The sequence below is a fragment of the Dipodomys spectabilis genome, unplaced genomic scaffold, assembly GCF_019054845.1.
Source record: "Dipodomys spectabilis isolate Male_0828 unplaced genomic scaffold, ASM1905484v1 ptg000096l, whole genome shotgun sequence".
NCBI lineage: Eukaryota > Metazoa > Chordata > Mammalia > Rodentia > Heteromyidae > Dipodomys > Dipodomys spectabilis.
Genome location: NW_024870773.1, coordinates 16,172,685 through 16,189,522, shown reverse-complemented (window position 1 = coordinate 16,189,522; position 16,838 = coordinate 16,172,685). Strand labels below are relative to the sequence as shown.

General features: G+C 41.2%; 1 protein-coding gene across 1 annotated transcript in view; it reads right to left on the bottom strand.

The window, feature by feature from the left end:
- Window positions 1-16,838, bottom strand: part of Fam107b (family with sequence similarity 107 member B) — a 178,331-nt gene that overhangs the window by 97,010 nt on the left and 64,483 nt on the right. Inside the window, exon 2 of the mRNA XM_042685999.1 lies at window positions 6,382-6,439. Within this exon, the coding sequence (XP_042541933.1) occupies window positions 6,382-6,439 (58 nt within the window). The remainder of the gene's footprint in view (window positions 1-6,381; window positions 6,440-16,838) is intronic.

Sequence of the window (16,838 nt, the reverse complement as noted above, 5' to 3'; positions counted from 1 at the left end):
GAAGGGGTGACACTGTTCAAAACGAAATGTGCTCTGACTTGTGTACTTGTAACCCCTCTGTCCATCACCTTTATGATAACAATAAAAAAATATTTATAGAAAAAAAGATGATTGTTCTTTTCAAAGGCATGACCTGCATCTGATGCATCTCTGATGTTCTTGTGGTTTAAAACCATTTGCTTTGTTAAACACCCAGATCAGCAACAGTCTTGGTTGGTGTTGTTTTACACCACAGGCTGTTTTATATAAATGGTGGTCCATGCATTCATATGTCAAATGAATATTTGTGTCTGTGTGAAGGTAACAAACTATTAGTATAGTCAAAGTGAATGTGTGATTGAAATATGATGATTCTGCTATCATAAACATAAACAGAAAAGCACACTTGCTTTTGAATGATCAGAAAATGGATTTCCTTGTCTTTGCCCATCAAGTAGGCCTGATGGGTGGACCTGACCATGGGGTCTGGCCTCGCCCATACTGTTACTGCTTGTTGTATCTCTGGTCTCACTTCCCCATCAAGGTTACCAAAATACATATATTGTTTTCTTCACTGCTTGCATTTTTAGTTGAAGAGTTTTAACTGTTTGAGGTTTGTTACTTCACACTTAAGTAACTTACAAACCACAGGAAATGAAAACTTCCTTTTTTTTTAAATAAGTTTTTTATTGTGAAAATACTGTTCAGAGGTGTTACAGTTACATGAGCAAGGTAATGAGTACATTTCTTAGCAAGCATTGTTGCCTCCTCCTTTGTTTTTCCCCTACCATCCCTTCCTTCCCACTTCCACAACTACACTTCCCCCCCCCCCACCCACTCCACCCCTCCTTAAATTGTAAAGTTCCTTTTTCAACATAGTGTCTTCTATATCTCATGGTTGCAATGGGTTAACTTGTACAGGAAATGAAATTTTTCTTCAGCATAAATGAAGCCCAGTCAGCTCAGAAAATAGGATGGAGCCCACTCAGCTCCAGAAAACCTTTAGCAAAAAGACAGTATTCTGATTTTTTTTTTTTAAAAAAAAAACACCCTTTGGCAGACATTAAATGGTTCTAACTTAGAGGATGGCCTTTGTAAGACCAGGTGTTGGAATCTTTGAGACCTTGGTAGCACATATGGAGTGCAATCTAACAGATAATAGAGATTCTGCAAAATCTCTTTTAAACATGCTTAAAAGCTGTTCAGCAAATATACTTGACCTGGTTCATTTGGTCATTTTCTTTTTTTCCCCTTCTTTCTTTTTTTGTCGGCCGTGGGGCTTGAACTCTGGGCCTGGGCGCTGTCCCTCAGCTCTTCAGCTCAAGGCGAGCACTCTACCACTTGAGCTACAGCGCCACTTCCGGTTTTCTGGTGGTTTATTGGAGATAGGAGTCTCACGGTCTCTCCTGCCCGGGCTGGCTTTGAACCGCGATCCTCAGATCTCAGCCTCCTGAGTAGCTAGGATTACAGGCGTGAGCCACCAGCGCCCGGCTCCCCTTCTTTCTTCTTCCTTCCTTCCTTCCTTCCTTCCTTCCTTCCTTCCTTCCTTCCTTCCTTCCTTCCTTCCTTCCTTCCTTCCTTTCCTTCCTTCTTTCTTTCTTTCTTTCTTTCTTTCTTTCTTCTTTCTTTCTTCTTCTTTCTTTCTTTCTTTCTTTCTTTCTTTCTTTCTTTCTTTTCTTTCTTTCTTTTCTTTCTTTCTTTCGACAGGGTCTTGCTAGATAGCTTAGGCCAGCCTTGAACTCATGATCATCCTGCCCCAGCCTCTCAAGAGCTGGATTATTGTTGTGTACCACTATCCTCAACACAACTAGCCCTGTTTATAAAGCCATGCATAGGAAAGAGGAATAAGGAAATAGAGCCAACATGTTTCATTTTTGTTGCTGTTGCTTTGGAAAAGGTGTAATTTATTTGCAAAAAGAATTCTCTCAGGTGTGTATTCCTGGGATGAATCCTACTTAATCAGAGTGTATTTGGGGGGGGGGGAGGGATAGTTATTTACTTTTTTTTTTTTTTGGTTAACTGTTGATTCAGTTGGCCAGAATTTTATTGAGAAGTTTTGCATTGATGTTCATTGAAGAGATAGGTCAGAAACATAGGTTGCATGTTTTCCCTCATTTGTGATAGCTAGAATGCACCTATAATTTTACAAGTAAACACATTGGGTGGTAAGCAAGGGTTACAAATGAATTAACTGAAGTGTAATAGACTCTATGGAGAACATAAATAGTTTAATTCTTTAAAAGGACTAAGTCAAAGCCCAACAAAATAAGCACCAGAAAATAGGTACTTGCCAGAAGGGAGAGTGAGGTGAAGGAGAAAAGGGTAGAAGAATGAAGGGGGAAGAGAGGAGAATGCACAGAATTGAGAAATACAAGGGCAGGGGTGGGTCCAAGGGGAGCAATGTTGTTGAAGTAGTGACACAGATCAAGAAGCATTGTACACACAAACTACTTTGTTAAGTTGCAAAAACTTCGACACATAACCTAAAATTAAGAAAAGTAAGGGAAGGGGTGGGTTGGGAGGGATGGGTGAGAACGTTGAAAGGGGTGACACTGGTCAATATGCACTGTATTCATAAACTGATTTGATGAATGACAACTCTTTTGTACAATTACTTAAAGATAAGAAAACAAAAATGTTTCACAGAATTCTCTCAGGGCAGGAGATGTGGCTCAAGTGGTAGAGTGTCAGCCAAAAAAGCTAGCCGAGTAAGCACAAAATCATGAGTTGCACTCCAGTACCAACTAATAATAATACTACTACTAATAAAATATAAAATGGGAGGCATCTGCTGAGACCCAGAATAGCTTCAAGGACATAACACTGTCCTGAATGATGGTTATAACTTGCAGTTTTGATCTGGGAAAGAGTTTTCCTGCTTTTTTTGAGGGGGGAGGGGGGGTCAGGCCTCACTAAGGTCTGAGGTCTATTAAAAATACCGCAATGGTACCGTGTTATTTACTGAACTAATGTTTAGTCCTGTTTGATTTGGCTCAGCGGCTGGAAGTGCCATAATATACTGTAATATGCAGGCCAAGGATTCAAGGTAGAATCATCTCCATCTATCATGAGCAGAGGCAGAGGGAGGAGGGACTTGCTCTTTTTGTTTCCTGCCAGACTGCAGGATCCAGGACCTCAGTCTTCCACTGCTGTTAGACTGAGAGGTTCCTCTGGTTCTCAGGTCTTTGAACTTGAACTAGAGTTACTACTAGTTTCCCAGGGCCTTCAGATCAGTCTTGGGACTTCTCACCCTTCAACATCACATGAGCACATCATTTATCATTCGTCTTTTACCAAGCCTACATTCCAATGCTTCTGTTTCTCTGGAGAATTCTAATACAGAAAAGTTGCTTCCGAAATAGCAACTCACGAGAAGAGAGGCTGATGCCCAAGGGAGAGCGTGTATGACCTTGTCCTCAGCTCCTTCCAAAAACTGGCTTGTCCTCCATGCTGGAAGGCTTCAAATGTGCCTTCTTACCAATACCCAGTTCCTGTTGCTAGGCCACTATTAGCAAGCATCTTTGCTTTATTCTCTCTAATCAATACAACTTCCTGGCCATATCCAAGGAAGACTTAGCTCCACAAGGCTGCCACCCAATATGACACCATTTTTCATGGGTCCTGATTTTATTCTTCCTTTTTCTGTACAAAGTTATAAACATAGCCCAGGTTCCATTTTGTAACTGTTTTCTTTATTGTGATAACAAATATTCTATCTAAAGAATGCAGCACACTTTTAAATGGCATTTTTCAATAAAAGGTCTTTGTTTTTGGTGGCATTCCTTGGGTTTGTTAGAGTCTGGGTACTGTTCCTGAGCTTTTTTTTTGTTTTGTCCAGTCGTGGGGCCTGAACTCTGGGCCTGGGCGCTGTCCCTCAGCTCTTCAGCACAAGGCTAGCACCCTACCACTTGAGCAACAGCACCACTTCTGGCTTTTTTTTCTTTTTGCTTATGCGGTGCTGAGGAATCGAACCCAGGGCCTCATGCATGCAAGGCAAACGCTCTACCACTGAGCCACCTTCCCAGCCCCATCCTGAGCTTCTTTTGCTCAAGGCTAGCACTCAACTACTTGAGCCACACTTCCAACTTGTTGGTGGTTAATTGGAGATAAGAGTTTCACAGACTTTTCCTGACTAAACTGCCTTTGAACAGCAATCCTCAGATCTCAGCCTCCTGAGTAACTAGAATCATAGGCAGGAGCCAGTGCCTAGATGTTTTTAACACTCTTAATCCAACATAATTCCTACTATGGTATCTAGCACATAGTGGGCATTCAATCAGTGTTCATATATGAAAATATACGAAAAGAACAGACATTCTTTTCAAACAATCTAGAAGATTAATCTAACAAGATTTCAAGGAATGATTCATAAATATCAAGCATCTGACTCAAATGAACTAAAACTAAAAGTATGAGTACACAAAGGAAATAATAGAAAGATACCCATTGGGGAAGAAATCCTGGAAAAAGAAGTGAGAATCAGCCTAGTTTGGTAGTTCACATCTGTAATCCAAGTTATACAGGAGACAGAGACAAGAAGATCATAGTGCAAGACCAGCCTGGGAAAAAGAAAAGAGTTCTGGGGTTTTGGGGAGGGGCAGAGTAAGTAAATCCTAGGCCTTGAATTCAGAGCCTGGGCACTGTCCCTGAGCTCTTTTGCTCACAGCTAGTGCTCTACCACTTTGAGTCACAGTGCTACTACCAGTTCTTGAGTAGTTAATTGAAGATAAAAGTCTCATGGGGACTTTTCTGCCTGGGCTGGCTTCAAACTTCAATCCACAGATCTCAGCCTCCTGAGTGGATAAGATTACAGGCATGAGCCACCATTGCCCGACTAAGTGAGAAATCTTCTCTGAAAAGAAAAAAGAAAAAAGGACTGAAGACATGGCAAAAGTGAGTGAGCTCTAGGGCAAGTGTGAATACAAGTGAGACCCTTAGTTCAATCCCCAGTGTTACAAAAAGTAAAAGAATAAGAGGAAGAGAGGGAGATAGGAGAAGGAGGAGGAGGAGGAGAAAGAAGAAGAAGAGGAGGAGTTAAATGGAGGAAACTCTCCAAAATCAGTGTGCTCAAGCAAAGTTTACAAAGTGTGAGAAGCCCTATATCTTTTATTTGAAAGTGATGTTCCTCCCACCCAAAGCTCTACAAGGGGATCGCAGTGACAAAGGAAGCATTAAACTAAAGCAAGCTAAGTCTTGGTGGGAGTACAGGCAGCCTGGTAAGGAGAACATGGGTGTGCAGGAAAATGGTAGTGTTGGTTAATTGCATCTATATCAGAGCAGGGGGGCCCCTTTGCCCCAGACTTCGCATAATCGTTCCCACGATCACATCTAATTTCTTATCCCTGCTCCCTGATTTCCATTAAATTCTAAGAACATGAGCTTCTCCCAGCAGCAAACTCATTTGGAGCCATCATCTAATACTAACTCATATTAAAAAAAATTTCAAAGCAGTTGTAAAATAGATCACAAGAGTATTAAGATTTAGTTTTCATTACTGGTAAGCCCATTCAGCTATGTTTATTCTTATATCAACTGTTACTTCTCCTATCCTCCAGACCTTAGTCATACACTGAGTTCTAAATTCTCTATGTAAGGTCCACTCCTGGATGGCGAGCAGACTCCACCCTCCTCCAGCAAAGTCTCCTCCCAGTACCTGCAGTTACCTGTGCAACTGGCACACCGGGAAGAGGTCACATCTGCATCCACTGAGGTCACACCTGGATTAGATGTGGCCACACCTTTCCTCACCCCCTCCCCCCACCCTAGATAAGGCCTAGCCCAGGGCCAGATGCTCCTTTTCCCAGGCATTTCCCAGCCTCGTGGAGTGCTAACCTGGCCTAGTACCAGCCAGAACTATGAATAAACTTACCCCTTACCTGAATACCGCGTGCATGGCGTGGTTCTTACTTGGCAACCACCTCTTCTTATTTAAAACCTAACACTCTAATGTGTGCCTTTCCACATGAGTATAGTACGGCATAAATAGCTCTTAGCAAAGCTGCAAGTTTGACTAGATACTAACACGCCAAACCAACAAACTGATCTCATCTTTCCCAGCGAATCCTGAGTCCTTTAGTAAATAACCGTCACATGCCATATTTTTGCATTACTGAAGCTAACATATTTTCATCATCATCATCACCATCTACTTCACCAGTGTTGGTTCTAGGACTGTCATCAATAAAGCAAAGACAAAAGAAAAGGAAAAGCTGTGTTCTGCATCGTGACCACACCGCCCAGATGTGGAGTCTGGAATCCATCACTCACTGACATTCCTAGTGATGTTTCCAATCACTTGTGACATACAGATTTTCCTTTGCAATCTGCAAAGCTCTTGGATGCTCTGAATCCTGCTTTTGGCAACAGCAGCTCAGCAAAAAAGCCATACTTGAGGCACTCTACCTGATGTCGCTGTTTGCTCCACCACAGGGCACGTAGGATCTTCTTGGGATTCTTCTTCCTGAGTTCCAACCCCAGCAATCAGCAAAGCAGAGAAAGTAAAAATAAAGCATTAAATTGTTGTAACATGTTTTTGTAAACTTACAAAGTAGGGAGGAGTCAAAATCTGAGAAATTGGGAACTGAGGGTTTGGAACAAACAACAAGTTCAACAATTTGTCTGGGTGCTGGTAGCTCACGCCCATAATCCTAGCTACTCAGGAGGCTGAGATCTGAGAATCGTGGTTCAAAGCCAGTCTGGGCAGGAATGTCTGTGAGACTCTTATCTCCAATAAACCACCAGAAAACCAGAAGTGGTGCTGTGGCTCAAGTGCTTGCCTTGAGCTGAAAGCTTAGGGACAGTGCCCAGTCCCAGAGTTCAAGCCCCATGACTGACAAAGAAAAAACAAAAATAAAAACAAAACAAAACATGGGGGTATCAGATGACACATTTCTAGGGTGTCTAATATCTACTCATGTCACCATTGGAATGGTATAACTCCAGGATTCTCTAAGATGGATACATTTGGGGAACTAAGAACTTAGACAAAATGGTGATAGGTCCCTCCAGATTATAGAAATTCTGCCAATATTGTGGAACAATCAACATTGTATCTTATTTTTCATAATTCAAGGAGCTGATTTTGTGTTGTTGTTTTTTTGTGTTGTGGGGTTTGAACTCTGGGCCTCCGCGCTGTCCTTCAGCTCTTCAGCTCAAAGATAACGCTCTACCACTTGAGCCACAGCGCCACTTCCAGTTTTCTGGAGGTTTTATTGGAGATAAGAGTTGTACTGACTTTCCTGCCCGGATTGGCTTTGAACTACAATCCTCAGATCTCAGCCTCCTGAGTAGCTAGGATTACAGGCATGAGTCACCAGTATCCGGCTTTATGTACATTTTTTTTTTGGGGGGGGGTCTGGTCGTGGGGCCTGAACTCTGGGCCTGGACACTGTCCCTCAGCTCTTCAGCTCAAGGCTAGCGCTCTACCACTTGAGCCACAGCGCCACTTCTGGCTTTTTTGTTTTGCTTATGTGGTGCTGAGGAATCGAACCCAGGGTCTCATGCATGCAAGGCAAGTGCTCTACCACTGAGCCACCTTCTCAGCCCCTTTATGTACGTTTTTAATACATAGGATCAGCTACTGGAAAAAAAAAGCTGCACATATTCTCTCTGAATAATATTTCCCTAGTATAACATTCTCTCTTAACGTTTTTCATTAATATGTGTTTATGGTATTATTGTTGCTCCGTGTGATATCTCAGCACAAGCATACAACTTCGAATCAATCACCCTCCTTCCCCACCTCTTCTAAATTTCTATTAATCACTATTCTACATCTGAGTTGATGTTTCTATTTTCCACATATCAAAGAGAACATATAGTACTTGTCTTTCTATGGTTTATTTTACTTAACACATTATCCAGATTTTGTCTACTTTGTCACAAATGGCAGTATTTTATATTCTTTCTGAGTGAATAATATTCCATCGTGTGTGTATATGTACCACATTTATTTATTCATTTATTCTTTGATGGGCTCCAACACTGACTCCAGGTCTTAAGTATTGTGATAAACATAGCTGTGTAGATATCTGGCTAATGTGTTGATTTCACTTGTTTTAGATAGAGACCCAATGTTGGGTATCTATATAATGGGTCTCTTTTTAGTTTATTCAGGAACCTCCATGCTATTCTTTGTAAAGGTTGTACTCATGTATATTCCCATTGGCAGTTTTTAAAATAATTGCCACACTAAATATTTTGATGCCTCGAAGGTGAATATCTTGATGCTGCTAGAAATGAGAGAAGTAGATTAATATGATCCTCAGATCTCAGCCTCCTGAGTAGCTAGGATTTAGGATTACAGGCATGAGCCACTGGCATTCTGTTCTGATTAACTATTTTTTGAGTGCCTGTTGTGGGCCATTCCTGTGAGATCTTGAAGATCTCTTAAAGGTGTTAACCGCCTTCCTAGCCTGCCATACTTGTGTCCATCATTTGTTCTAAGAATTTCATCTGACAGAGAATACTTAGACCATGATAAAGAGTTGAAACATGGATTCCATGTATGAGAGCCAGGACTTCTTTGTAATCACAGTGGAACAGAGATTGTGTGTACCATAGTATATGTATTATATGTACTATAAAAACATTCAAATTCATTCTAGGTTGCCATTTCCTAGCTAAAATCTCATCTGAATCAGAATCCACCATTCTCTCAAGTTCAGTTAAAGATAGATGCTTTTTCAATTCAGAGAGATTAGTTTCATTAAACTAGCATTAGAAACAGCTCACAAAGAACTGATTTCAGCTAGGTTGAGAACAAATATTTTCCAGAAACTATCTCCAGCTAGGTGTAGTAGTTCACGCCTGTAATTCCAGGTAGCAGAGATCAGGAAAATTATGGTTCAAGGTCAACCCAGAAAAAAGTTAGCAAGACCATCATCTCAACAAACAAGCCTGGTGTAGTGGTGCATGTCTGCATATGTACACAAAACATAAATAGGAACATGGTGATCCTAGGTTGACCCCTGGCAAAAAAACACCAAGACTCTATTAAAATAATAACTTTAAAAAAAAACAAACTTCAAATGTTCAGCATCAGAGACCAGTTCCCAAAATTTGTACTACTACTAAAATCCATGCCAATAGCATTGTCATGGGCAATTTGGGTAAACAATTCCTCAGATCAATTATCTCAAATTAATGTGTTATAAGAAAGCAATAATAACTGCTTCGGAATTTGCATTTCTAAAAAGGGTGTGACTTCATAATATACCAAAGGACATGAAAAATGAGAGCAAAAAGTCCTATCACACAGCAAAAAAAAATGTTGCATGTAATTTCTTGCCTCCCAAGATCCAACAGAAAAGCCGGGCGCCCATGGCTCACACCTGTAATCCTAGCTATTCAGGAGACTGAGATCTGAGGATTGCTGTTCAAAGCCAGCCTGGGCAAGAAAGTCCATGATGGGGCTGGGAAGGTGGCTCAGTGGTAGAGCTCTTGCCTTGCATGCATGAGGCCCTGGGTTCGATTCCTCAGCACCACATAAGCAAAAAAGAAAAAAGCCAGGAGTGGCGCTGTGGCTCAAGTGGTAGAGTGCTAGCCTTGAGCTGAAGAGCTGAGGGGCAGTGCTCAGGCCCAGAGCTCAGGCCCCATGACCGGACAATCCCCCCCGCCAAAAAAAAAGAAAGTCCGTGAAACTCTAATCAATGAGCCACCAGAAAACTGGAAGTGGTGCTATGGCTCAAGCGATAGAGCACTAGCCTTTAGCTGAAGAGCTGGGGAACACGCTCAGGCCCATAGTTCAAGACCCACGACAGACATAAAAAAAAAAAAAATCCAAGAGAATAGTGTATATTAAAAATAATAGGAATTATTTCATAGTTCAGTCTTGGGGCAGGAAGTGGGGTGGAGGAATCTCTTAAGATGTCAATTTCATCCAAATAAAGTTGTTTCATAGATTAAAAAGATGCACCTCTTAGAGCCAATAAGATGACTTTGTGTTGCTATGAATTCCAGAACTGTGAAGTAATGCAGCCTTTAACTCTCCTCCAGACATAGTTCTGACTCCATTTTAAATCCCCTTCACCAGTTTCTCTTTATAAGAGTTGTAAAGCCACCATCAAACTACAGAAGAAAGGATGTTTGGAATTCTCTTGGCTAAGAGGGCTCAGTACAGAATAAACAAGCATCTGTCTTTGATAGTATGAACTATGTTCTATTCAGAGAAAAGAGGCTGAGCTCCTTACAGTCATGTGCCTCTTCTCTTCAGTGCAAGTGTGTGATTTGCTGAATTTATTCTTAGCTATTTTGCCCCAGCAGTAGTAGAACTAAAGCCAATAGCCCCACTGTAGTGGACATCTGTTTATTTTACTGCCCTGGTATTAGTTCACTGTCTAGTCAATGTGTTCTGATTTTCTTCTTTAAAGCTGGTCCTTCTCACTCTTAAGGGGCTGTGGTTTCTGTGACTTTTATGTGGTCCAGGATACAAGCCTATATCCATCGGTCAATTGTATTTTTCTCTGATTGGTAGAGAGTGGTAATGTGACCAGATCATAGCCAATGGGAAATAAGCAGGTTTTTCTTTGGATGTTTTTGGAGGCTGACTCCTATTCTTACCCACTGGCCCTGAAACCTGAGATGACTGTTGATGATGGAGTTGCTGCTGTGGCCACCATCTTGATATTTCATGAAGCCAAGACTAAAGCCCACAGCAAGGAAGGCAGAGCCCAGAGATGTCCTGGTGCAGTGTCCTGAGAATACCAACTGAGCCCTCAGTTCAACTATGCCTGAAGGAAGCCTAATGCCAGTCTTTTTCAGCACAAGTCAGCTAATACATTTGTGAAAATTGATTTCCTTGCTAAACAAGCTAACTTTTATCAAGATTTCTACCCATTTGAACAGGCTCGGTAACCAGCATAAACACCCTACCCAGCATCTGATGGGCTGATCATGGCTTCTGGCCCTCACATGCCCTCCGGAGTGTTGCAATGCTAGTCCTTGTGAAATACGCGGTCAAACACGACCAGGATGATGTGCTGAGAAGGTACTATGGCTTGAGCATTTCTGTCCAAAATGTTTGGGTCAAACGTTTTCAGGTTTCTGCTATATTTGCCTATGCATAATAAGATACCTAAGAGCTTGAGCCCAAGTTTAAAAACAGGAAATTCATGTGTATTTGACATGGACTTAAGAACCCACATAGTGGGAAGATTAGCTTATACATTTTACTGCGCCTGTTTAGATTGGTCAGTCATTCCCTGAGGTCCAGTGTGGACTTTCCACTTACAATGTCATGTTGGAGCTCAGATAACGTTGGATTTTGGTGCATGTGAGAGGCTGTGTTTTTGGATGGGGGATGTTTGATCTGTATTACAACTTGGCCAACAGTTGGACTTTTCCCCTCTTTCCTTGGATACCTGCCTTCATGATTTCTAATGGAGAGGATCTGCCACCTGGGTTCACACTTAGTGGCTTTATGGTATGATTTCGGTACAAATAAGTTTTTGCTAAGATCCACTTGGTCAGACAGTAGAAGAAAAAAAGAAAAGCTTCTAAAAACATGAACTTCACTCACAGTCTTCAAGTCATTTGACTTTGGCTTCAGTTGGTCTTTTACTCTAACCAGCATCTTAGAAGTAAGAGGATCGTTTGAAAAAAAGATACAATTCCTAAACAAGGATTTGGATCCTGGGGTTCTAAGGACAAGCCTTAGCACTTTACCTCCTGGATCCTTAGGGCCCATGGAGAGGAACGATGCAGGAAGTGGATAATGCTCAGCTACCTGGGGAACAAGTATATACTAGTCGAAACAACGTTAATATTTTAACAGCTAGAATATTCCTACTAATGCATATCTGTTAGATATTTTTAGCCCTGAATATTAATTTAATAACAATACTTCTAAAGTATAGGTACATCCTGGAGGTGGGCTGTTGTGTGTTCCATCTGGAATACCAATTTTTACTCAAAGATTTGGTAGGGAAAACATTATTTATATGTCAAAGCAAATCTGACCAAGTTGCAGGATAATGTGAAAGACAGATATAAATGCTAAGGATGCACAGGGAATATCCAGGGAAGCTGGATGTGAAGGCCTTGACTCATGTAATAGTCAATGTACATATGTGAAAATAGAACTAGATAACTTGAGGGATGGGTGGAGTTGGGAGAGATGGAGAATGATGGAAAGGATGATACTGATCATGACCCATTCTACTCATAACTTAATACATTGGGGCTGGGAAGGTGGCTCAGTGGTAGAGCGCTTGCCTTGCATGCTTGAGGCCCTGGGTTCGATTCCTCAACACCACATAAGCAAAAATCCGGAAGTGGCGCTGTGGCTCAAGTGATAGAGCGCTGGCCTCGAGCTGAAGAGCTGAGGGACAGCGCCCAGACCCAGAGTTGAGGCCCACAACTGGACCCCCCCCAAAAAAAAATAACTTAATATATTGAATTGGAACTCCTCTGTGCAACTACTTAAAGATAATTTAAATAAGTAACAGAAAGAAAGCCTTGGCATAAGTGAACAAAGACGAAAAAGCATCATCAGAGAGACTGCAGTACCCTCATTATATGGAAAAAGCAATGGAGAATTGAAGACCTTCTCTAAGGGCCCATGATTTTAAGTAGAGCAAGAATTCATGCCTGGCTCAGAGTATTTTTCTGTCAACACAATCACACTATTTTCTTATGTGAGCTCTTTGCTGGAATGATTTTGACTGTGAACATTGTTATCTTAACTAATAATGCAAGCTAGTTAATTGAAAGCCTATCCTTAGTGAAAAGACTAGCAGCTACAGGACTAAAAGAGGAGTTGGAAGTAAAGAAGAAAGTAGATGATGTCGTTTGCAAGGGAATATTGCTCCTCATAGTTAAAGAAGGCATCTTCAGAGAGATCGTTTTGTGTCCCACCATTCACAGAGCTCTTCTGCAAGAGAACCACAGGAATGAAACAACATTTATCACATGGTAGGGGATTTCAGAGCCAGTTGAATAGGAAAATTTGAACCAATCTTTATAACTGCAATTCAACCCACTGGTCCAAAGTTCAAAGTTACAAAATGATTGAAACAACTGTTTGAATTAACGTGAACTCTTGTGCAACTGCTGGGGAACATAAGGGTTAGACTTGAAGCAGGATAACTTATGGAAACTGAGGCCTTGTGTAGGCAACTCAGAAATACGTTATCTAAAAACTTAGAAATGCTATCTTTGCTTCAAACAGAGGCAACTGAATGCATTCTTTCCTAAGGGATGCATTTCTCACCCAAGAATTCACAACTGCCTGACAGGATGCCCAAAATACAGAGAGCAGGATGTCTCCTTGTATCAAGGCTAAGGATCTGTTTTATGGCAGGATGCATTCTTACCTGGAAACTCAGAGAATAACACCAGATGTAGTTAAAGCAAACACAAAGCACCTGCTTTGCATAACTTAAAGCCAGAACCCCTGCCCTTACCCTATAAATACCCAACAGCCCACAGAGCTGTGTGTCTCTCTTTGTGTATCTGTGTCTGTGTTTTTGTGTCCCTATGAGAGCACCCACACTCTGCTAGAGTGTTCCCCTGCCCTTCCATTTGCTTTTTTATCCATTTGTCTGTTTCCTTGTTTGTTTTAATAAAGCTCTGCCAAGTTTTCTTACCATTGTGATGTGTCCAGAAATTCTTATTCTGTGATGGAAGTCAAGAACTCTAAGTGAAAAGTTCCTATATTTAAAGGGAAGCTTCACTAAACCTCACCTCTGTCCGATGAGACTGATCACCTGTACTGAGGACCCATTGGATCAATCTGCAGATCTCATTTGCATTGTTTTCTAGATCATGAATGACAAGAGAAAATAGTGACTCTTCCTTTACTTACAGCATCCCTAGGCATCTTATAAACACTGGTCATTCATGGGTAAATACACAAATGCATCTTCCTTGTTTTAAAGAAAAAAATGTTCCTCCAAGAAATCTTTTGCCTAAACTCTAGGAAGGTATGCATGGGTATGGAACTGCTTCTACCCCTGTAAGACAACATACAGTTTGAGATGTGTGTCTTGGATTATCAAGTTACTCTGACAGAGTTTTATAGAGTAGGTGGTTTCTTAAACAACAGAAGCTTATTTTCCCACACTTGTAGAGCCTGAGAAGTCCAAGCTTAAGGCAATAGCAGGTTCCATGCCTGGTGAGAACTTATTTCCTGGTTACTAGATGGTGCATGTGCCTACTCCGCTCATGTCATAGAAAGGGACCGAGTTCCCATAGGCCTCTTATGTGTGAATAGGTGTGAATCCCATTTATGAAATACCCACCTGCATCACCTAATCTCCTGCCCTACTTTTCAGCCCCTTAAGAGTTAACATATTAGATCTGAATTTTGAAAGACATAAATACATTTGAGTGAGAGTTAAGGGTTTTCATTAAAAACTATTGCTACACACACACACACACACACACACACACACACAATATGAACAACCAAAAAAAGCTCATATATTGAAGACTTGGTCTCCATTTGGCGGCTCCACTCATTGAGAAGTGACTGGATCATCATAATTCTGATCTAATCAATTGATTAGTCTACTAATAGGAGTCATAATTGATGGTATTTTGAGGAGGTGGTGGAAACTTTCAGAGGTGTTCATAATTGGGGGGTGTAAGCCAATGGGAGTGTGTTATCGGACGCTCTGTCTTGTCCTCAGCTCTTTCTTCTCTCAGTCTCTGCTTCATGGCTGCTGTTTTAACTCCTCCTCAGTCACAGGCTTCATGTATTCTGCTTTACCACAGCCTAACCATATTGGAGCAAGTCCATGAGGGCCTGAAAACTTTGAAGCCATGAGCTAAAATAAAACCTCCCTCCTTTAACCTGTTTCTCTCAGATATTTGTCACAGCAATGAAAAAAAAAAAACCTTAACACAGTTTCTAGTGGACTCTTGTTGCTCCCTTACAGTTGAAGCAAGGAAATCAGAAAATAGGGAAGATGGAGAAATATACTAAGAAGCCTAAAATTTGCCCAGGATACTTCCTTGGAGTTTTTTTTTTTTTTTGGGGGGGGGGGGGGGTTGGTCTCTCTTTTGTACTATTTGGGATTAAATCCAGAACCTCAAAATACTTGAGCTATATCCACAGTCCTTTCACTTTTAATTTATTTTTCAGATAGGATCATACCTAACCATTCCTTGGCTGGCCTCAAACTGTGATCCTCCTACTTCTGTGTCCAGAGTAGCTGGAATTATAGGTATGCACCACCATTCCTGGCTACTTGTTTGGAGCTTTTATAAGAATCCTGGATACTTCTCCTGAGCTCTGGGTTCCACGCCCTGATCCATTTCTTTTTCAGAGCTTATTCTAAGCCCTGACATGTGAGGAAGCTGCAATTATGCCTGTAATATCTCTAAGCACTGACACCCAACAACTTTTTTGGTTTTCTGTAGACCTTATAAGAGTAAATAGGATCTTGGTGGTGAAGTTTTTCTGGTAAACCTAAATTGTTCTAATCTTCACTGTAGTTGAAGCTGTGGTAAAGAAGTTTAGACTCTAAATCCAGCACCCACCCATTCCTTGAATCTTAAGTTGACATCAATTCATTTTCAAATGAATTTAAATGAATGGTCTGGATTCATCTTGGGAAGAAATGTTAAATTAAGGTTGGTTGATGCCAACTAAAGGCTGGAGGACCAGAAAGAGAGTCAGCAACCTATGCCAAACCCTCTCCCAGACACCCCCAATGCACAGGCTCCTTGCTAAGCATTTCTCTTAAGACAATTTTTAAAACTGTAAAAATATAGTTATTTTCTACTATAATTGTATGAGTTCTTTTACCCATGTTCATGTCATGTAACTCAATGACTTTTCAGAAATTTTAGGAAGCTTTGTGCGCAAAACACCTGGCAAAGCCTCGTAAGGAGCATTGAGGGATTCCTTGGATCTGCAGCGTTCTCATCTTTCAGGCTGTGACCAATAAAAGAATAAGTGATGATATTCCCACTAATGCTTGTTAACTTTGTGTTAGAAAGACAGTATCATCCAAAGGACAATGAAAGTCCCTCCAACATAATTATGTCTACCTGACCAAATTCACTTATCCCTAGGTTTTATTTCTTCCATAACAAAATGGTAGAAACAGGAAGTGGAAGTATGTCTAACATGGTAGAGTGCCAGCCATGAGCAGAAAAGGCTAAGTGAAACCAAGAAGCCCTAAGTTCAAATCCCAGTGCAAGCACAACAACAACAATAATAATAATAATTAATAAATAGAAGGGAATATCAGCTCTAAAACTTCATGGATGCTTCCAAATCAAATAAGGGAGGAAACAGGAAAAGCATCCTGAGATCCTTGGAACAAAGGAGTTTCAATATCCTTGTTATTCACAGGTATAAAGGTAAATGTTTATCTGTTGGCTTCTGGGGGGAACTCAAGCACTTGGGGCAAATAGAAAAATCCACACAACAAGTAGAATTTTGTTGCCTTGTTCATGGTGATCACTCAGCAGATACTTACTGTTTGAGGAGCAACCTTACCACACAGATGACTTAACATCTACAGAGTACACAGGAAAACTCAGCAAGGGAAACAGTAGGTGGGGTAGAAGTGTGGATGTGAGGGTTAGAAAAGAGGTGAGAATGAAAAGTGTGAACCAAAGTCACTGCTGTCCACTTTCATTCTCTCTTAACTATAAATATTTCTCTGCCCAATTCTTTTTTTTGGGGGGGGGAGCCTGTCGTGGGGCCTGAACTCTGGGCCTGAGCACTGTCCTTCAGCTCTTCAGCTCAAAGCTAGCACTCTACCACTTGAGCCACAGCACCACTTCCAGCTTTTTTCTTTTTGCTTATGTGGTGCTGAGGAATCGAACCCAGGGCCTCAGGCATGCAAGGCAAGCGATCTCTACCACTGAGCCAACTTCCCAGCCCTCTCTGCCCAATTCTTACT